The sequence below is a fragment of the Xyrauchen texanus genome, chromosome 29, assembly GCF_025860055.1.
Source record: "Xyrauchen texanus isolate HMW12.3.18 chromosome 29, RBS_HiC_50CHRs, whole genome shotgun sequence".
NCBI classification, from domain to species: Eukaryota; Metazoa; Chordata; class Actinopteri; order Cypriniformes; family Catostomidae; genus Xyrauchen; species Xyrauchen texanus.
This window is the reverse complement of record NC_068304.1, coordinates 32,076,030-32,098,680: the sequence shown is the minus strand read 5'-3', so window position 1 is coordinate 32,098,680 and position 22,651 is coordinate 32,076,030. Positions and strand designations below refer to the sequence as shown.

Here is a 22,651-nt window from a genome sequence, read left to right as displayed (position 1 = left end):
ATAGCCAATTTAATTTATGTATTTCATACATAAAATTCTGCAGATGACTATTGTTAAAAGTCCCATCTGAATTTGATTTATAAATGAATAAGCCATTGTGAAGTCCATCATTCTCATAATCAAGATCCTGGCTACACTGACATTTTTGATGATGCTACTTCAATCAATCAAAAGAAATCAGGCAAAGCTAACTTGACATGTCCAATTAGATAACTGTTCAAATTTTGCAGTGTTAAATTACACTCACCTAAAGGATTATTAGGAACACCTGTTCAATTTCTCATGAATGCAATTATCTAATCAACCAATCACATAGCAGTTGCTTCAATGCATTTAGGGGTGTGGTCCTGGTCAAGACAATCTCCTGAACTCCAAACTGAATGTCAGAATGGGAAAGAAAGGTGATTTAAGCAATTTTGAGCGTGGCATGGTTGTTGGTGCCAGACGGGCCGGTCTGAGTATTTCACAATCTGCCTAGTTACTGGGATTTTCACGCACAACCATTTCTAGGGTTTACAAAGAATGGTGTGAAAAGGGAAAAACATCCAGTATGCAGCAGTCCTGTGGGCAAAAATGCCTTGTTGATGCTAGAGGTCAGAGGAGAATGGGCCGACTGATTCAAGCTGATAGAAAAACAACTTTGCCTGAAATAACCACTCATTACAACCGAGGTATGCAGCAAAGCATTTGTGAAGCCACAACACGCATAACCTTGAGGCGGATGGGCTACAACAGCAGAAGACCCCACCGGGTACCACTCATCTCCACTACAAATAGGAAAAAGAGGCTACAATTTGCAAGAGCTCAACAAAATTGGACAGTTGAAGACTGGAAAAATGTTGCCTGGTCTGATGAGTCTCGATTTCTGTTGAGACATTCAGATGGTAGAGTCAGAATTTGGTGTAAACAGAATGAGAACATGGATCCATCATGCCTTGTTACCACTGTGCAGGCTGGTGGTGGTGGTGTAATGGTGTGGGGGATGTTTTCTTGGCACACTTTAGGACCCTTAGTGCCAACTGGGCATGGTTTAAATGCCACGGCCTACCTGAGCATTGTTTTGACCATGTCCATCCCTTTATGGCCACCATGTACCCATCCTCTGATGGCTACTTCCAGCAGGATAATGCACCATGTCACAAAGCTCGAATCATTTCAAATTGGTTTCTCGAACATGACAATGAGTTCACTGTACTAAAATGGCCCCCACAGTCACCAGATCTCAACCCAATAGAGCATCTTTGGGATGTGGTGGAACGGGCGCTTTGTGCCCTGGATGTGCATCCCACAAATCTCCATCAACTGCAAGATGCTATCCTATCAATATGGGCCAACATTTCTAAAGAATGCTTTCAGCACCTTGTTGAATCAATGCCACGTAGAATTAAGGCAACAAATATTTATAGGTGTGTGGATTTTCGATATAGTTTTTAAGTTACATTTACTTAAAAGACTTGACTGTTGAATTTGCAACTGCAATTGTTGAATGATGCAATTTGGTTTAAACAGCAGGAATCACATATCTACAGTGTACTATGCTAATTGACAGTAATTTTAAATTACTGTCTTAAAAATTACTTTTAAAGTTTGTTTATTAAAGAGTTTATTAATGTAATGCTAAGTGACTGTACACAGCGTGTTTGTGTGAGGTTTTCCATCATGCTTGCTGTATGTGGATTGTATATGCATTCGCACCAGGTACACAGGCAGAGGAGAGGAGAGTTGCAACCTGTTCTGCATGAAATAAATGTGGGAGAAGATCTTTTCAAACGTATTCTTGTCTCCAATTCTTGCTTTATTATTTACACGTGTTTAGGTGAACCCCATTTGAAGCCTCCAATTGTGCTACGTCTCCGCGGTAATGTGCTCAGCATGCCACGTGATAAGATGTGTGGATTGATGATCTAAGACACAGAGGCAACTGAGATTCATCCTCCGCCACCAATTTTAATAATTGGTAATATACATTTTTGCACATTCCACTTAAGTATGAAGTTTATTAAATGCATGTGTCTTTGCTGCTGTCATTTTGTTATTTAAAATGTTTGTGTTGTTGCTGAAACATTGTTAACAAGGTACTATTTTCAAAACTTTATTTAGTGTTTAACATTAATACCAAATTGAACTGTAGTTCCTAGTGAAATAATAGGTACTATTCCTGTCTTGTACATATTTTGATACAAAACCTGTTCCTTTGCACGCTCATTTGTGTTTTAGTCTATATAAGTAGGTGTGTTTTTGTATTTTTAACAGCTTGTTGGTTACATTTACAAATGTATTGATGTTGATGTTGTTTAATGAATTTGTAATATTGTAATATGAATAAATAGTTCGAATTTCTAGTGAAACACTTTTTAACTAAACTTCTTTATAATAAATAGGCTATGTTAGGAACCTTGGAATATAAATTAAATGCATTTGAAAATCAAGTGTAGCTAACTTAAAAATCTGGACAACTAACTTTTTTGAATAAAAAAATCAATTTGTTTGAGTAAAACCTGCACAGTATTTTTATAGCACAGAAGAAACTAAGTCATACAATTTGGGATTTCTGGTGAGTAAATGATGAAATAATATTTGTATTTCTGTACACTTTTCCTTTAACTATTGCACAGATTCCCAATAGTGGAGGGTCCCGAGCCATATCTTTTGTGGGTAGACTCTTTCAACTGTGTCAGTAAGCAAACAACCAGATCAAGCTAGCAAACCATCCAAGAACCCCCTTGCAAGACATCAACACCATAGCAACCCTCCACAACACTATAGTGGAATGCAAGGGCAAGCAAAAATCTAACCTATGATATTATTCTGCATAAATTCAGACTTGGAGAAATGCATATATGTATAAGGTGGATACTTTACTGTATAATGTAAATATAGTAAAAAGAGAAATATTGAGGCCTTGGGGCTCACAATATACAGTATGTTCTAAATCATGCAGTTCTAGACAGCAACATATACCTCTGAATGACTAAACATGCATGCAAGTGACAAACAAGAAAACAATCAATCAACAAACCAGCAAACAATATGGCCCATAAAATGTATGAAACATAGTTCTCCAAGACCTTAGTTATACCACATATCATTATGAGCTGTTATTAATACTGTGTGTGTGTGTGTTGAGAGAGGGTGGGGTTTTGGAGAAATTTCACAGTTCACAGTTTTGGCCTGAAGATCCAAGCATAATTTGGCCTTCAATGTTAAAACACAAGCACCTACTCCCTGTCTTGCAACTTCCTTAGTGTCCTTGTTTTTCTGTAACCCTCAGGCTATGTGTGTATATATATGTGTGTGTGTGTGTGTGTGTGTGTGTGTGTGTGTGTGTGTGTGTGTGTGTGTATGTGTGTGTGTGTGTGTGTGTAGATGTTGAGTCCTGAATCCTAATGCTTATATTCTCCTTTCTCCAAAGGTAGAGATATCCCACACTGCAATACAGAAGCGATCATCTAATTGGAAAGGATTTAGGAATAAAGGCAGCATATGAGATCAGTCACACTGAAATCCTTTCTGTACACCGGAAAGGTATGCAGCCACACAACCAGGGTGAACCAATCAGATTTTGCATCAGAGCACAGCTGGAGTTGCATCCACCTTAAGTAAATAGTTCGTTTTCACTGCCCAAGATCTGTCTAACAGACCAATTACTCAGAAGAAGTGCTCTCTTTCCAGTCTCCATTTTTCCTCATACCTTCTTTCATCTACACAAAGTATATTCTAGGATTGGCCCGATGCTTAGAACTCAGTTGAGCCAAGATTTTCTTTTCTTCAAAGTGGGAATGAAATTTGCATGCCAGGACATGGCAGTTCTTTAGATGCTCTTCAATTTAACACTATCCCTGTGTTTTTGTCTGTGAGGAGAAAACTGAATTATTTAACTGTTTTAACCTATTGGTTAAAAAAGATTGCCTCTCTCATGTCTGGCCCTCCGTGCAAGTTACTGGAGGATTAAACGTAGCACAAGGGGGCGTGTTGTGTCCCACCATTAAACAGAAGTCAGGCGTATGGCTCAAAAAGAAGAGGGTGGACAGATGGCTGTTAAGAGATGTCTCATGCATACGCAGGGCACCTTTTTTTCTATGTTTTCTAAGCACATGCTGTCTTGGAGTTCTGAAAGCTTCTTAGTTGTCCAACGCGATGTCTCCATCCATTTGACCTTTTCACTCAACAGTGCCGACGGCAGTTCCAGCCACAGAGGGCTTTATTGTGCTTATCAGATCAGAGATGACTTCCATATCTCTCTAGCACACTCTGTCTCTTTCTACATCTTATAGCTATCTGTTGCCTGGGTGCATCAGAGTATGTTTGAACCATCAGGCCAAAGATTGAATGATTATTGTTGAGATTGTGACTTTGTAACTAAAACTTAAAAATAATTATGAGAAGATTTGATTGGAAACTAGATTAGCATTTCCTGAAGGGAATACCATTTCCGAATAATCTGGTTCATACCAAAAAAGGCTGGGCTTAGAAATACATCTCTTCTTCCACTTCAAACTCTTCAGAGATGTTTTATAAGTTCACGGTTCACTGGTTTGTGCCCAGCTGTGATGTGTTGTATGATAATATGTATTTCTGTGATGGTCCGGTTGTTGCAAAATAAGCAATTTCTCATTGAACATCACTTATCGTGAGTTGGGTGAACAATCCTTTTAAGCTGAAATTCCACTATTAAACAAATCGGGGTTTTTTTAAAGTTGAAATAATGCTGATGTATTATTGTTGATGACTTCAACAAATGCATATTTCATCGATTTACAACCTCTGAGCTCACAGTAGTTCGGTATTTTTAAGTTTTCAAATTTACAAAAGGCTAAAACGATCTACAAAATAAAGTTTAAATGGAGTCTGTACATTTAAGCAGTTTAGGCTGAATCAACTGCAAAAATGTTACTCTTAGCCCTTATCAGAATGTTTAAGAAATACACAAATATATCATCAAATGTCATCAGCACTGCTGTGATTCGGCTACCGGCACGAGGCTGCAGGCCAATTGCACAATTGCGAGTGTGATATTGCTAATATACAACAGATCAATGAATAAGAAAATAAAAATAAATGGGAAAAACTGAGTACAGTCCTAAAAACGCATTTGTGCAAGCAACTACTTTCTTTTTTGCTGGTTCAAAACAAATGATGTTTCAAAGCCTTCAACAGTAATTCAAAAATGTCACTTCAGAAATAGTATCACGACTTGTGCTATTTCAAACAAGTTATTGGATATACATGGATGGATGGATGGGGGTGTGTGTGTGTGTGTGTGTGTGTGTGTGTGTGTGTGTGTGTGTGTGTGTGTGTGTGTGTGTGTGTGTGTGAGAGAGACACGGCGTGTGTGCAATCACTTGTTGCCACACCCAAGCAGAGATGCTGTCAGCTTTCTGAAGGTCAGCTTTCTCAGTGGTAAAACGGCTGTCCAAGCAGGGTATTCCTCTCTATTTCACAGTAGCAGGTGCACAAGTGTCATTCCCTATAGAAACCGCAATGCCCTCCGCCATTTTAAACAGTATGTATCAAACTTGGGCACCTTGAGTTCTTTAATAAATCATTCTGTTGTGTTTCTCAGCTGTGATGAACTTCAATGCTGAAGTTTTTTTGGTTAAAGGTATTTCCTAGCTATAGAAATATAGTTGTAATACGAACGATCACAAAGCGCTGTTCTATGTAAACAATGACTTATGGATTCACTTAATGTCACCAACTGGTTCATATTACAGACAAAAGTGATCTTTTGCCACCACCTGCTGGCTAACATATGTAAAAAAAAAGAGTTGTAAAAAGAGACACAGCCCACATTAGCTCTTAACACATACGCACTTTTCCTACACTTTAGTTTAGGATGAGAAACACAAGTGGAGTGATACACACAGAGAAAAGTACAAGTGCTGATGGTGTCAAACCATCAGTGCTCATGAAACGTCTCTCGTGCAATCAGATCGGAACTAACTGTTGTATGTGTGTGTGTGTGTGTGTGTGTGTGTGTGTGTGTGTGTGTGTGTGTGTGTGTGTATATATATAATATATATTATTAATAGATCCAAAAGTACCACATTAAAATAGCTGTTCTCTGTCAAATGCAAGTACGTATATTCAATTGTATGGGTAAGGCTTTAAATCTATGCATATCAACTAATTAGGAATATTCCCCTGTGAGAGGGTGAAAGAGGTGAATTCACATTCTGTATTTTCAAAATTAAAGACTTTTTTTCAGTGAAGCGTTTCTATATTCAACAGCCCTATGAATAACAGCAGTGTTTTGTTAATAAATGCTTTTGGGGTTAGGGGTCGATCTTGACACTCACAGTCAGGCTCTCCTCCAAAACAAAATAACTCCTCCACCTTCTATTTTACTGTCTGCCATTCCAGCACAAGTGTGTAGAATTGATTCAGCGAGCCTTTTGAACACCTAGTCCTACTATTTACCATGTTGTGTCTCCCACAAACACCTTCATTAGGATTCAGGATGCACACACATCACCAGGAAACCCTCTAAGACCCTTAATAAATTGTACAAGTATAGAGGGGGTGAAAAAAACAAAGGTATAATAAGTTAATTAATGCTTTTTCCCTGAAGGCCTTGGCAGCATTACGTGCCTCCTCTTCATGGAGTTAATGTCACTGTGGCATCTAGGCTTACAGATGAGCCATAATCATGACATCAACAGCAACACTGTTAAAAGAGCAGCAATTCTGGTATTTGGGACTTTGACACAAAAGGTCCCACACACACTCTAGCTTTTGTAAAATCTTTGGCATGGTAATTATTAGGGCTGCCAAAGTTAATGTGTTAACCTATAAGGTTAACTAGGTCTTTACACTTTCTAAAGAAAATGTGAGTGGTGCTTGCCTCAAAACTCGCCTCCACAATGCTAGGGTGCTGTAGGGCACTTTTCCTCCCATTTCTATCATCTGCCATGCGAAAATCATATATCTGATTGCTTAGAAAAGTAATATCACAGATCTCATAAACAACCCACACAATTTGAGGTGTCATTCCTGTCCAAAGCACAAAAGGGTGGGATGAGTTTTGCATCAAAGATTGATGTTTGTCTAAATCCTGAAACTGAAAACAAAAGGGTCTTTTGTTCATTTAACCATAACACAGAATGGCAGATTTAGGTCCATTATCTTGGTATCTATATTAATTCAGATGGGAACAGTGGTATAAACACTTCACTATGTCCTAGGTTCAAAGGATGATTTTAGACAGCAATCCACACATATCTGATATAGAAAAAGGTTAAGTCTGTATTATTCAGTATTGTTTTCTTAATAATATGCAGAATAGAAGAAATATACAACACAATCAGGCCTGTATTTAGAAATTAAAATAAAACAACCCCACAACATTTCAAAGAGATCTTTTGAAAAAGAAAAATGGAGAAACATTTTCTCAGTCCTTTTATGTTCCAGTAAAAGGAAACCTTTTAAGATTTAAAGGTAGATTTATATTGGTGATCAATTGAAGGATCCAAAATGTTGTGTTTCTCTTAAAAATCTGCATCCAGGAATTGTTTATGCAATCAGGATGCAAGTCACACTTCACTGGGTGATGTGCTGTGATATCACATGATCTGTGGGCTTGCCATTCAGCCATCCATTGTCAACATCAGTCTAATGGAAGAAGATAAAAAAAAAACAGAACTCATTATCTCTCGTTAGAATCAGAATCAGCTTTAATGCCAGGCATGCTTACACATACAAGGAATTTGTCTTGGTGACAGGCGCTTCTTGTGCACAACAATAAGACAGCAACAAGACAGAGATAATAATACATAAAAATAGAATAAAAATGAAAATTTAATAGAAAATAAAGTATATATAGAATGCACAATAAGACATATACACTCACCTAAAGGATTATTAGGAACACCATACTAATACTGTGTTTGACCCCCTTTCGCCTTCAGAACTGCCTTAATTCTATGTGGCATTGATTCAACAAGGTGCTGAAAGCATTCTTTAGAAATGTTGGCCCATATTGATAGGATAGCATCTTGCAGTTGATGGAGATTTGTGGGATACACATCCAGGGCACGAAGCTCCTGTTCCACCACATCCCAAAGATGCTCTATTGGGTTGAGATCTGGTGACTGTGGGGGCCATTTTAGTACAGTGAACTCATTGTCATGTTCAAGAAACCAATTTGAAATGATTCGAGCTTTGTGACATGGTGCATTATCCTGCTGGAAGTAGCCATCAGAGGATGGGTACATGGTGGCCATAAAGGGATGGACATGGTCAGAAACAATGCTCAGGTAGGCCGTGGCATTTAAACGATGCCCACTAAGGGGCCTAAAGTGTGCCAAGAAAACATCCCCCACACCATTACACCACCACCACCAGCCTGCACAGTGGTAACAAGGCATGATGGATCCATGTTCTCATTCTGTTTACGCCAAATTCTGACTCTACCATCTGAATGTTTCAACAGAAATCGAGACTCATCAGACCAGGCAACATTTTTCCAGTCTTCAACTGTCCAATTTTGGTGAGCTCTTGCAAATTGTAGCCTCTTTTTTCCTATTTGTAGTGGAGATGAGTGGTACCGGTGGGGTCTTCTGCTGTTGTAGCCCATCCGCCTCAAGGTTGTGCGTGTTGTGGCTTCACAAATGCTTTGCTGCATACCTCGGTTGTAACGAGTGGTTATTTCAGGCAAAGTTGCTCTTCTATCAGCTTGAATCAGTCGGCCCATTCTCCTCTGACCTCTAGCATCAACAAGGCATTTTCGCCCACAGGACTGCCGCATACTGGATGTTTTTCCCTTTTCACACCATTCTTTGTAAACCCTAGAAATGGTTGTGCGTGAAAATCCCAGTAACTGAGCAGATTGTGAAATACTCAGACCGGCCCGTCTGGCACCAACAACCATGCCATGCTCAGAATCGCTTAAATCACCTTTCTTTCCCATTCTGACATTCAGTTTGGAGTTCAGGAGATTGTCTTGACCAGGACCACACCCCTAAATGCACTGAAGCAACTGCCATGTGATTGGTTGATTAGACAATTGCATTAATGAGAAATTGAACAGGTGTTCCTAATAATCCTTTAGGTGAGTGTATATATATAGGCTAGTATATAGTGTAAGGGAATGTAATGGCAGATAGGTAGGATGTGTTGAATAATATAAAAAGACTAAGCTGTGAATTGCACATAATTATTGTGCAATGGGGCAGTTTTAACTGTTCATGAGATGGATATCCTGATGCTCAGAGCTCTGTAGCATCAGCCAGAAGGCAACAGTTAAAAAAAGGTAGTGGGCTGGGTGAGTGGGGTCCAGAGTGATTTTTCCAGCCTTTTTCTTCACTCTGGAAGTGTACAGTTCTTGAAGGGATGACAGTGGGCAACCAATAATCTTTTCAGTAGTCCGAACTGTCCTTTGTACTCTTCTGATATCCAATTTCGTTGCTGCACCAAACCAGACAGTTACTGAAGTGCAGAGGACCGACTGCTGTGCAGAACTGTATCAGCAGCACCTGTGGCAGGTTGAACTTCTTCAACTGGCAAAGGAAGTACAAACTCTGCTTGGCCTTTTTCCACAATGGAGTCAATGCGGGTCTCCCACATCAGGTCCTACGAGATGGTAGTGCCCAGGAACCTGAATGACTCCATTGCTGCCACAATGTGGTTTAGAATGGTGAGGGGGTCAGTGTTAGGGTGTTCCTCCTAAAGTCCACAATTATCTCCCTGTACACAAATGGCTGCTCTGCCAAGGACCCCTCTGTCAAGCTCCTGAAGTTTGCAGATGACACTAATGTGGAACTAACTAAGGATGTGTTGGTGTTTGTGTGAAGAGAAGGTCAGAGCAGGTATGGTGTGAGATTTGTCCTTTCAAATCTGCAGTTGGTCACATTCAAGTCATCAGCCAGTTGTTGGTTCCCCACAGTGTTTGGGGCAGGAGTCATGTAGTTTGTAAGTTGTTTTAGGCCACTCCACACTGATGCAGGGTCGTTAGCTGAAAATGTGTTTTTCAGCTTATCAAAATAGTTTCTTTTAGTCACTCTGATTTCCTTATTCAGTGTGTTCCTGGCCTGATTGTTCAAGACCATATACCCACCTCTGTAAGCACCCTCTTTGGCCTGACAAAGCTGCCTGTGTTCTCCTGTAAACCACGGTTTGTCGTTGCACATATCTTCACAGAAACTGATATTTGATGTAACCGTATCTGTGAGCTCACCCAGATTGGTGTTTGCAGCCTCAACCAACACTCTTATTATCACGTATTATCTTATTTTCATATGTGCTAATGCTCATATTATCAGTCTTATTCAAAATATCTGATCCGATCTGAACAGGTAAAAGAATATATGGTTTCACATTTGTCCAGAATTTCAATTGATGTCAGTGACATGGACATTAAAGGAATCGCAGGTGAGTTAAGTTTACTTGTATCTAGATAACGTTACTTTTTTTTAAAAATGGTTCCCTATCTGTCACTCACTTGATGTTGTGTCGATGTAGTGACACTAGTGGTCACTCTTGGGAGCCCCAAACACCTCTGATCTAGTAGAAAAGGCCAATGGGATTTGCAAGTGGAAGTCACATGCCAATCTGTCTGGACATACGGGTATAAAAGCTGCCTCGCAACCACTCATTCAGATTTTCCTGCCAAGCGGTTGTGTTTCAGTGAGCGGAATTCCTCCGCCGATCCATTCACCTCTACAAAGCTGTTGGATTTACAGCGCATTACAGCAGCTTCTCCCCCTCGTGTACCGGTGGAGTGCAGAGAATGCACCTGGGCAATTCAGCAGTTTATGAGGTACGAACAGGTAAGTGTGAGGGACAACTTTCCGGGTGTACCACTTGCGTATAGCGTCTTCCCCCTCCTGGAGGTGGAGACGTGTGCTTTTGTCCCGCAGCCATGTTCACGAAGTCATGGACCCTTGATGTCCTTCCTCCTTAGCTCTATGGCTGGCGAGTTGGCGGAGAAGCTCGATGCCGGCCAAGTTAGTGTGATAAAAAGGCCTTGTACTGGGGTAGGTGCTCCACCTGCGCTGGTTACCTGTATGTAACCCTGTGTGAAGTATCTTCCACAAGACGGTTTCCCTGTTGGTAAATCCGCATCTTTCTTGGGCAGAGTTCCCTCTGCCAATGGTCACCGTGTTTGTAGAGCTCCTCTGCTCTGGGTAGGACCTACCATGTGCGACACTGCCGACAAAACTCGGTAAGACCATGTGACGTATTTCCACACAATTACCTCCTCTTCAGGTAGGGTGTGGTCTCCGTGGTGCCTTCCCCTTTGGAAGGGACACCTCCCCAATTCAGACACTTGTTGATTTTTATATCTGTCTTACTGTTACATGGAGGGAGGTAACAGTCGCAGGATCTAAATGCAGTTTAAAAAGTATTTAATAATATAAACAAAGTACAGAATAATGGGGTAAACAGAATACAGGGGCAGTGGTGGCTCAGTGGTTGAGGCTCAGGGTTACTGACCAGAAGGTTGGGGGGTTCAAGCCCCAGCACCACCAAGATGCCACTGTTGGGCCCTTGAGCAAGGCACTTAACTCCAGGTTGCTCCGGGGGGATTGTCCCTGTAATAAGTGCACTGTAAGTCGCTTTGGATAAAAGCGTCTGCCAAATGCATAAATGTAAATGTAAACACAGGAACAAAGGAAACATATACGATGGGAACTGGATTACACAGGAGGTCAAAACACATAACAACAGACAAGGAATGCGCAAACAGGTCAAATACAAAAAGACTAATGAGTAAATGAAACACAGGTGAGGACAATGGAAGGCAGTGATGAGGGCATGGAATTATGGGAAGTGTAATCCATGGGGAACAGATGACAGAGGCAAAAAACAGTGCAGACAACAGTGAATTGTGACACAGTATACATAGTTCAATGTTTTTTCATATGAATCAGCAGTTATAGATCAAATTTGTAATTATAAATTGTTAATTAGGCATATTACATGCTTCAATGATGAACTCAATAAAAAAACAGAAACTCTGTCTGAAACAAAATACCCAAAGGTATGGTTCCTTCCTCACAACTCCTGTCAAAGTAAACACTCTTTTAACATTCTAATGCTTAAATTAATTAATCTGCAGTTTACAACGTAGCTCTTCACTCCAAACAAAACATTAGAGCCGAGACAACTGTAAAATTTAGAAGAAATTTCCAAGGCAGAAACCGAGTGTTTACTCATTTTAAACTTTAGCGCATCAGCAAAAAGTTGGGTTGAGATAAATTTGAAGTTACTTACAACTTGCTTAGTTTCTTCTCCCACCCTGTTTTACTGTCCAGGCTTCATTTGATATAATACAAAAAACAAATCAAATTGTGTATTCTGTGTGTTTAGAATTTGTGTTTGTCAGCAAGAAACTCAGCAGAGACTTTGGCTAAATTATTTTCAAGGATGTCCATTTACTTTTTTGCAGGGTTGTGTTTAAAAAAATTTGATGCCCCGAATAAATGTACATTTCTGTCAATATTCACACACACCATGGTGCAAACACTTTCAGAACAGACATCCAACCCCCACTGAAGATTAATTATAGAGCATCCAGATTGATTAGTCAGCATGTCAATTAAACATAGGAAGGAAAGTGTGTAAGCTGTGTGATAATTGGCCATGAATAAATATTCAAGTGTGTTCTGCAATTGTGGCTCTCTTCAGGGCTAAAGTGGCTCCGCAGTTGAAACTCAAATCTCTTTGCACCCTTCACATCTGGAGAGGGCATGTTGCCCGTCTCTTGATATGAATTAGCTCAGGCCAGACTTTGCTTTTTGGAAGATCTTAAACAGTCTGATTTGATAACCTCCTTCTAACCCACTCAAGTGTAACAAGCTCGCATTGGTAACACTGAACCCCACAGGTGGCATACAATAATATTATGATATTTTAGGACAGATCCAGTTCTTGTAAAGTTCTTTGTTCAAGCTGTCAGTCAAAATCCGATTGTTGTTCATTTCCGATAGGATTCCAATCATATTAAGCAAGTCTGAACAGCAAAAAAGCACATGAAATATGATTTTTAGAAATCTGTTTTTAAGCTACATTCATTTGTGGCTTGAAACCCCCTTCAAATAAGTCCACTTCAGTTTGACCACTCTGATCAAATCTCAAGTGGCTTTTTGCTGTGTGTCACTTTTTCGTACCATGTAAAGACACGTTATACATCACACATTGTTGCAGGAAACATGAAGAATAAATATGTTTTTTCTAAACAAAGCAAACTATCACATGTTTCTAAGCAAATGGTTTGCTATGTGCAGTTACAAGACAAAGGAGACTGGCCAACAGCCTCAAAAGGACTGGTCTAGGAAGGACACAGCCTAAATAGGCAGCAGCCTTCTGTTTGAGAAGCACTCGAAGTCAAGCTGAGAATATTGAGAATACTGTGGGTATCCAGAAGTTCGGCAGCCTAGTTTCCATCCACATTTTGTGCTATTTTGTTATCGACAAAGTGAAAATGCGGGGAAAAAAATTGCGACACTTCTGCTCGTTTCCATTCAAATTTGTATCGATAAAAATGGTGTGCGTGATGACATCATGCCTAAAAAAACATTGCATAGGTTTTGGTTTAGCGCAAAAGAATCTGCCCTGAAGTCGTTTCCATTCAGAAATGTGTGTATCGTTAATTCACCTTCCAGATGTTCATATATATATATATATATATATATATATATATATATATATATATATATATATATGACTGCCAATGTGTTGTCCATGGCGTTTACCCACTATTAGGATTAGCATAATCTTTAGAATCTCCTAAATAATTATATTTGTGTGTTCAGTCTTGTAAATTTGGTTGATTTGTTTTATATTGTCATTCATAATATATGTAAGTATGCAAACCTGTACGATCAATTTATTCATTTCGTTAACCATTTATGTAGTGTGTTTACGTCAGCACAGAGTGGCATATCGGATTTTGGCCAAGTCTAAAGGCTGCATATTAATGAGATGAAAAAAGACACTTGGAAAGAGATTAAGACACTTTGGGCTGCAGGTGTCTTGAGGAATATGTTTGAATAAGTAACGGCTTTCTGACGTCTGACCTGCGTAAATGTGAGTCTTTGAACGGCTACAGTTTCTCCTTACAAGCACTGAAACAGACCCTTTGACTTGCCATGATGTTTACATAAGATAAGTGAATGTCTGAATGTTTGAATTAAAGGACAATGACATGAAAACACAGGATGTTATTAAAAATTGATTTTGTGTTCAATGTAGTCCATTTAAAGTCAATTTAGGGAAGAGAAGAAACTGAACATGTTTACACAATCACTTGTCTTTCAGTTGCTTCTCGTGCTCAAACTGAGAGCATTTCTAAGAACATTCAAGCATTTGTCACAGAAAGTAACATAATTCAAGCTGCTTTTATAGAATGGTTGCTTTGATTTATATAAATAACTAACACAGCGATACAGTTGAAAAATAATATCTGATGGTTCTGCCCAACAAAGTGGGCTTAATTCTGAAATGTACAGACGCAACCATCCCTTTTAATTCTCAAATTGGATTAAGCCACATTTGTGTGATTCAGGGACTCAAATATGTAGGACACATTATAATCAGGAAGAAAATTGCAATATTCATGATTTAATGAAGTCCGCCGCCCACCTACAATGGCATTATTTCAGTATCCCGATGTGGATTACGTTCTGAGACAGATTCTTTTAGCTTGCAGCCTATGGAAACTTCACAGAGAACATCTTTGAAGAATGCCCTTTCACTTATCATAGAGACAAATCACCTCAGCATATCAATACAGATAGCAACCAGAACCCAGAACATGATGGCCTTAATCTCTATGGGACAAAAATGCTTTTAAGAGACAATATTAATAAAAAGCATGCAATATATTAGGATTTAACAGAACATAACTCCATATGAGAGATTCAAGACAAAAACAGACACCAAAGTATAATGCGTTGGAGTAGATGTTATGTGCCGGGGTCCCCTGACAGAGTATTATAGAAGCCAGTTCTGGGAAGTAACAGTTTCTAAGTAGCCTCCCCAACACTGAAGAAAAAAATAAATAAACAAATTAGTGCCATTATTAGTTGTACTCATCCCTTAATCTGTATTTTCATATCCTAAAGGGTATCTGTCACATCTCAGGTTAAAGGCCTGCATATGAAAGAGTCAGAAGAGAAGGGCATATCCCTTCTTACACTCAACCAGGTGAGTTTTATGAATCTATGCATCTCTAACCATATTCACAGCATGCTACTACAGTATATAAAGACAGTGGGTGCGTCTGATGAAGGCAAGTAGCCCTAGAAAAAACAATTAGCAAAATGAACAGAGTCAAAGGTATATTTGCTCTTTGCAAGGAAATCAAACTATGGCTATGGCTTTAGCTACAATGCTATTTTACAATGCTATTGTAAAATAGCATTGTAAAGAATATAGTGGTTGCTATTAGATGGCAGATCAAAAATTTTTATGTGAGACATCTATAGAAAAAAAAAACATTGCCTAGGTCTTTCAAATTTATTGATTTTTTTTAAATTTTATTATTATTATCATTTATTTATTTTTAACCAAATTAAATGTTTTGAAGTACTCTGTGTCTGACTAATATTGTCTCACGTGTGTGTTTATGATCAGTTTGGCAGGCCTGGGTGTGTACTGTGTCACTGTGGCTTTGCTGGGGTTCTCACGCTGTTCCACTGGACTGCAAAGACGAGACTGGATCACTCACCCGCTGTACATCCATCTCTCAAGAGAAACTTCTAGATCGCATCATCCAACATGCAGAACTCATCTATAGCGTCTCTGAAGAGGCCTTTACTCTTTTTGTGAGTACTCCATCTCTGTCACTCAAACACTTTGCCACTCAAAATCTACTGATCTCTAACATGATACAGAATTGATTTATTTTTAACATTCCTATTGAAAGTATTCAGTACATATTCACTGCACTACAACATCCTGTATGAAATAATTAATTTCAGCTTAAAACGTTTGTGCATGTATATGTAGTCTTGATATACATACAGTATATCGTGTGGGTGAAATGTGGTTAAATATCTACATAATGTATGCAATTATTTACTTTGTTTTTAATATAAACACAATCCATTTCATGAATCAGATAAGCAGTTTCATTTCATCTCATCAAATGAGATTTAATTAGCCAGACTTCTTTCAGAGTTTTCTTTAATTTAATGTCATTATTCTAGTCTGATTTAATCAACCTAACCTCATTATTACCGGCTGTGCACATGACTTTGAATTAATGAGACTATAATCTTAATTAATAATCAGACTCATTATAAACACAGTGAGACCTGTTTGACTATTTAACTATGAGATTTCACTGTGAGATTCTTGAGATTCTTGTTTCTTCACACTGGGAGAGTCTTTCATGAAAGCTTTTCTACTCTCTGGAGTGAGATACATAATGTAGGTAATTTTGGGATATAATTGTAATTAATTAATTCATTATAATTCATTCATTACAGTTTTAAACCTCAAATCACCTGGGAGCTACTAGCTAGGGGCTAATGGCCACCTTCTGGGGGTGTTCTTCATCAATATTTTCAGAATTCAGCGACACATATCTTCCTCATACATTGCAGATTGCTCTGCATGTTACGTTTTCACAGACCCTAGAGCCACCCCTGTGAATAGCTACAACTGCTCAGTGTGTTCTCACATCTTGTTGACCAAAGTTTGTGACCTGTGTGTTTTAAAGGAGGATATGTTCGTCCCCTACTCTCTGCGTGCTTTGAGAAATCAGGGAGGAAACGTATGCCACAGCAAGCCCTTCCCGATACCAGGCTCTAAGAGTGAGATTCAGCAGATATCGGTGAGATGGGATGGTGTTATCTAAGTGTTTTCTGTTTATTATTATAAATGTATTATATTATTGCATTGCTGAGTTAGAGGCTCTTTAGAGACTTGAGAGATTTTAGCCTCACAGCAGATTTAACTTGTTTGCTAAGTGTCATGTCTATTTCTTTTTTTTTTATTGTATCTCTTTCAAATTAACTTGGTCACCTTTTTTGATCATTAGAAAGTTATGTGGATTGTGTGGCAGCAGTGCTTCATTTATAACTAACAGATAATTTGATTTAAAGTCATCCATGCATTTGAAGCATCTCAGTACAAGTTAGCTGTATACAGTATTACAGCTAAAAAATTAATTCTGCTCACCAGATATTGTGTGAAAGACTGCAATAACAGATTGCCTTGTTCGTCTTATGGACTGCTGTGTGAGAGCTCTTTCAATTGAGAGATTAACCTTTCTTTAGAGCAAATTGCCTCCACCAAAGGAGCAGTTTTCTTTTTTTAAGATATTTTTTCCCCACTTGCTGAAAGAGATTTTAACATTCACAATACAGTGCTTAATTTTCTCACTATAAGACTTGTCACACCACCATTGTATGCAGCCAAAATAGACACAACTTTCAATTTGATTTAGATAGTATATAGAGCCTGAAAATGTATTTAAAAGCATTCTGCAAAAGCATTGAAAATGGATTATCTTCTGTAATCCCACCTTCACCAGAGCTTTTGCTGATTTATAGAGGCTGTAGTCTTGACTCTACTGAATGTATTGAGTTTGAGTATAGATTTTGGGTCTGTGGATGGCATTATCAATATATGATCTATGATATACTGTACACACTGTATGCTGTATAATGTACATATATTATGTCAAATTAAAAAATATATATTTTACTTTCATGACCATTATAATGGACAGTGGGTCTTTAAAGGTGCACTTAGTAATTTTTGTCAAAGTGGCTTACATTTGGTTACACTGACACCTAGTGGCCTGGATGCTGCATCATTCAAACACAGTAGTTTTCAGTTACCAAAGCCATTGTAGAAAGTGACTATGCACAATAAACCAGGATTAATTTAATCCTTGAATGAAAGTGACCAATAACAGGGCAATTACTGAGAATAAGCATTATCTTAAAAGGCATTTTATATTTTCTAAAAACAGTTTAAAACAAATCCATATTTATAGGGTACAACAAGGCTAAAGGCACACTTTAAAGGGTTAGTTCACCCAAAAATAAAACTTCTCTGATCATTTACTCACACATGGGGTAAAAGGCCTCCTCACTTGGGGTAAAACACCCCTAGGGGGGTTATATTGATATAGTGTAGATACCGGGCAATAGTTTTAGGGCACAATTTGTCAACATATGCTAATACTGTTAAGACAGCAAGATTATTTTTTTGAGTAACAAATGAAGGAAAGCTCTTCAGGAAAAGTGTGCATCATTTCTTGTTTATTTCAATCACTTTTGGCATTTCATAACATCTTAAGTATTCTATTAGCAAATAGATCAGTCAATCAGTCAATGTGAGCACACTCTGAACATTCTTCATAACAAATCTTTTCCCTCATCCAATATATATATATATATATATATATATATATATATATATATATATATATATATATATATATATATATATGTGTATATATGTGTGATGTATATGATAGTATAGATAGATAGATAGATAGATAGATAGATAGATAGATAGATAGATAGATAGATATCCCTTTGACATCAGTGGTGTGTTTTTTGCAGGATAAGTGGCTCCTTCACTCCGTTCTGATACTGGTGCAGTCCTGGATAGAACCGCTGATCTATCTACAAACTAGTCTTGATCGTTATGATGACGCCCCCGGTGCGCTCCTAAACAAGACCAAGTGGGTGTCTGATAAACTGCTCAGCCTTGAGCAGGGAGTGGTGGTGCTCATCCGCAAGGTGAATCAATACTAATCCAGTATATCACACTACAACATTTGTGCCTTTTGAGATATACAGGCATACATGCTTATGTACATTATTTCAACCATTCCTTATCTCCTCAGATGCTGGATGAAGGGGTATTGACATCCTCCAACAAACATGATCAGGCCTTGAACCCATATGAAGGACAGATCCCAGAGGTGCTGGAGTCTGTTCTTAGGGACTACAACCTACTTACTTGCTTCAAAAAGGATGCTCACAAAATGGAGACCTTCCTAAAGCTCCTCAAATGCCGTCGGAGCGATAAGCTCAGTTGTCTTTTCCACTAAACAGTTACCCAAATGTGTAGATTCATATATGATTAAAATATAAATTCCATATACCTGTATAAATCAGAACATCTATAATTAATGTGGCTTTTTTTTTTTAAGCTCCTTTAGATGTTTGACCCTGGTGGAAAAACATTAAATAACACCCTGAGTAGGATGTGCAGTCAACTTGCTGCTTTGGCTTTCTGACTATTTATTGTAAATTGAAGGGGAATAGGATAATTCTGGCAGTGTTTCAAATTAATCAGGGTTGAGTGATGTATGCACACTGCTTTTTCACAGTCTACATTCTGCACAATTCATATCTTTCCTTTTCTTTCTAACTTGAGTTTGTATGCTATACATAGTAGTCTTTCAATGTCTCTTCAGGTCTCTGGTGTGTTTGCAGACATGTTTTTGTTCTTAAAGCAGAGATGGCTATACCTTTGAATTAGTTAAATGAAAAGTCTCTGGTACAGAAAATTGTTAATGCAGCCACAAAGCAGACATTTCTGAGGAATTTGCTTTAGTAGAATAAAGCTCTACTTTGAGAATGTACATAGTGAAAATTTACATGAGATATCCTGAAGCCTTTAAAAATATGACTATTGGCCTATAGAATGATATGAGTAACATACAGTTCAATAGTGGAATAATGTAAAGTGGGCCTGTAAATCACACCACAATGAGCCTGTGTATTTGCACATGTCTGACAGAGACAAGCAATGTTATCACACATATTTCTGTCTGTCTGCCTGCCTGCCTGCCTTATCTGGCTGTAATTTGCCTGCCTCCCTCCCTCCTTGCTGAACACGTTTTATTTATTTTTTTTAAACAGAATTATCTGGCTGTAATTTTCCATCTAGACGGGATGAGGACAATAATTGACTAAAGTTTGTGAATCACTGCTTAATAGTTTGGCTTCTTCCTTTGCTACATTTTGTCCTTTTTCAGAGTGTTAATAGATAGTTGTAAATACGACCAGAGGGTAGGAAAGACAAATGAACAGGCCTGTTAAAATGTTTATTAGTTATGGTACTCTCAAGTTCTGTCTGAAAACCATGGCCATCACGATGGCAACAGTAGTGTTATTAAAGAAAACAATCACAGGGGAGGGACATCTAGGAGCAAAAGCAAGACTCACATCATCATTATATCCTTATCTTGGGAATATACTGTTAGACATATTTGAATTTGCATAAAAACTAAAACTAAATCACTGAGTATACAAGTTTATGACTAGTTTTTGATGGCAATGAAACTTTATTTTGTCAAATAATTAATAAGAAAAGTCTTTTGAGGCAGGATCTAGAGAAGCAATTTCACAGTCAGTAGTCAGCATTATAGTCTCTGGCCTTGCATTTTTTGTAAATAGTCTAAAAGATCCATGCACGAATACATTTCTGCAAAAAAAAAAAAAAGAAATCTTGCTTTTAACACAATTGCAAGCAAGATAGGTGAGAGTCAAAAAGACAGAATGTGTCCTTGCATCTTTCAAAAAGTATTTAATTTTTAACAAATAGTCAAAAAGATATACGAGTACATTTCTGGAATTCTGGAATTATAATATAATAATATTATAATTTCAGTTTTGCAAAGATGCAGGCCATGACCCCTCATATGCAGACATAATTTGTGCACAAATCAAATTTCAAGCATTTAGGAAAAAGCCTATAAAAATATTTTTAAGATCATGAGAAACAAATTTCGTCATGTGTACCCATTTTCTTTCTTTCTTGCTATATACTGTAGAGGGAGATAAAGAGTAGCAGAGTAAGTGAACTAAAAGAAAGTGCATTTTACTAATTTATGGTAACATAACAAAGGTGCTTATAGAAATATCAACAAAAGAACAGACAGATTCATAGAGTCTACTAAACAGCAAATGTGTCAGTGTAAACCTATTTCAAGTTTAATAGCATGGCAAAAATTTGACCCAAAGCACTAGGTGGCAGTAAAGCTCTATGGTAGAACTAAATTCATTCAGAATAGTAGGGGGCAAAAAGAGAGACTTTAATCTGTAAAAAATACACACCCAAATTCTCTAAGGGCAGAAAGTATGTAAGTGTTAAATAAGAATGTTAAGTAGTAATGGAATGAGACGTGGGCCTTCTAATGTTCGTCAGCTATGTAACTTTGTAAGTGTTGAGCATCATAGGAAAGAAAGGACTAATGGTTTCATTATCATAAAGGAATATGTTTTTTCATGAAACATGTTGGCCCAAAACATACTCTACATACATATGTAAATGCAAATGCAATTTCATGCCTTGCTGCATTCCAAAATACTGTATGCAGGTTCATAATGCATAGTAGTCATTAGCATAAAGTCTTGTTCCATTTTATATTTCTCTTTCAGAATCAGAATGAGCTTTATTGACAAGTATGCTTACACACACAAGGAATTTGTCTTAGGGACAAAAGCTTCCAGTGCAAATGCAACCACAAATACATACATACATATAGTGACATAAATATATAACAGATGAAAAAAGAGAAATATACAACAGATCAATAATGTTGTTCAAATATTATATATATACAGATATACACTTATGTGAAGGTGATGTAATGTATTGAAGAAGAGGTAGGAAATGTTAAAGAATACTAATGAAATATGGATATAATTAGAGATGGGTGGATTGAATATTGCACATGGTTGTATTGACCAAAGGAAAGTATTTGGGGACAATTTTAACTCTTCATGAGGTGGATGGCCCGAGGAAAAAAAAAAGGTTCCTCTGCCTGTCTGTTCTGGTGCTCAGTGCTCTGTAGTGTCGGCCAGAAGGCAACAGTTCGAAAAGGAACTGTGCTGGGTGAATGGGGTCAAGAGTGATTTTACCAGCCCTTTTCATCACTCTGGATGTGTACAGTTCTAGTAGGGTGGGTAGGGGAGCGCCAATAATCCTCTTAGCAGTCCAAACTATCCCTTGAGGTATTCTGATGTATGACTTGGTAGCTGAACCAAACCAGGCAGTTATAGATGTGCCGGGGACTGACTCAACGACTGCTGAGAAGAACTGTAGCAGCAGTGCCTGTGGCAGATTGAACTTCCTCAGCATGCAAAGGAAGTACAACCTCTGCTTGGCCTTTTTCTAAATTGAGTCTATGTGGGCCTCCCACTTCAGGTCCTGTTGATGGAAGTACCCAGGAACCTGAATGACTCCACTGCTGCCACAGTGCTGTTCATAATGGTGAGCGGGGTTAATGTTGGAGTATTCCTACTAAAGTCCACTATCATCTCCACTGTTTTGTGTATGTTCAGCTCCAGGTTGTTTTGACTGCACCAGATGGAACAAACCAAATAATGTCATTGCAGCGCAACAATTTGAAGAGAACCTTGCTGAGCAAACTAGTTAAAGTCAACATATGTATAGATGGAATCATGAACACATCCAGTGTAATTGCACAGTCATTTGAAGTAAACTCTATCAACCCCTTGAATACTGAGGTTTGATACCACCACAATAATGCAAGAACGTACACTTAGTATTCATGTATAATAAAACCACATGCTTAAAATCTGTTCGACAGGCAATAACATCTCCATTTGTATACATGTGTAAAGTATGTTCCTTGTCTACAAGAGGAATTCTTGCAAGTTCCAAAATGTGTTTGTGAAGATCAGTGATGTCCCGCTAACCTGAGAGCAGC

The 22,651-nt window shown here is 38.2% G+C and overlaps 1 protein-coding gene across 1 annotated transcript; it reads left to right on the top strand.

The window, feature by feature from the left end:
- Positions 1–15,263: 15,263 nt before the first annotated feature.
- Positions 15,264–19,018, top strand: smtla (somatolactin alpha). Its single transcript, XM_052097078.1, has 5 exons — positions 15,264–15,279; positions 15,577–15,767; positions 16,667–16,780; positions 18,525–18,704; positions 18,812–19,018. Exons 1-5 carry the CDS (start codon positions 15,264–15,266, stop codon positions 19,016–19,018), a joined length of 708 nt encoding a protein of 235 aa, XP_051953038.1.
- The last annotated feature ends 3,633 nt before the right edge of the window (positions 19,019–22,651 follow it).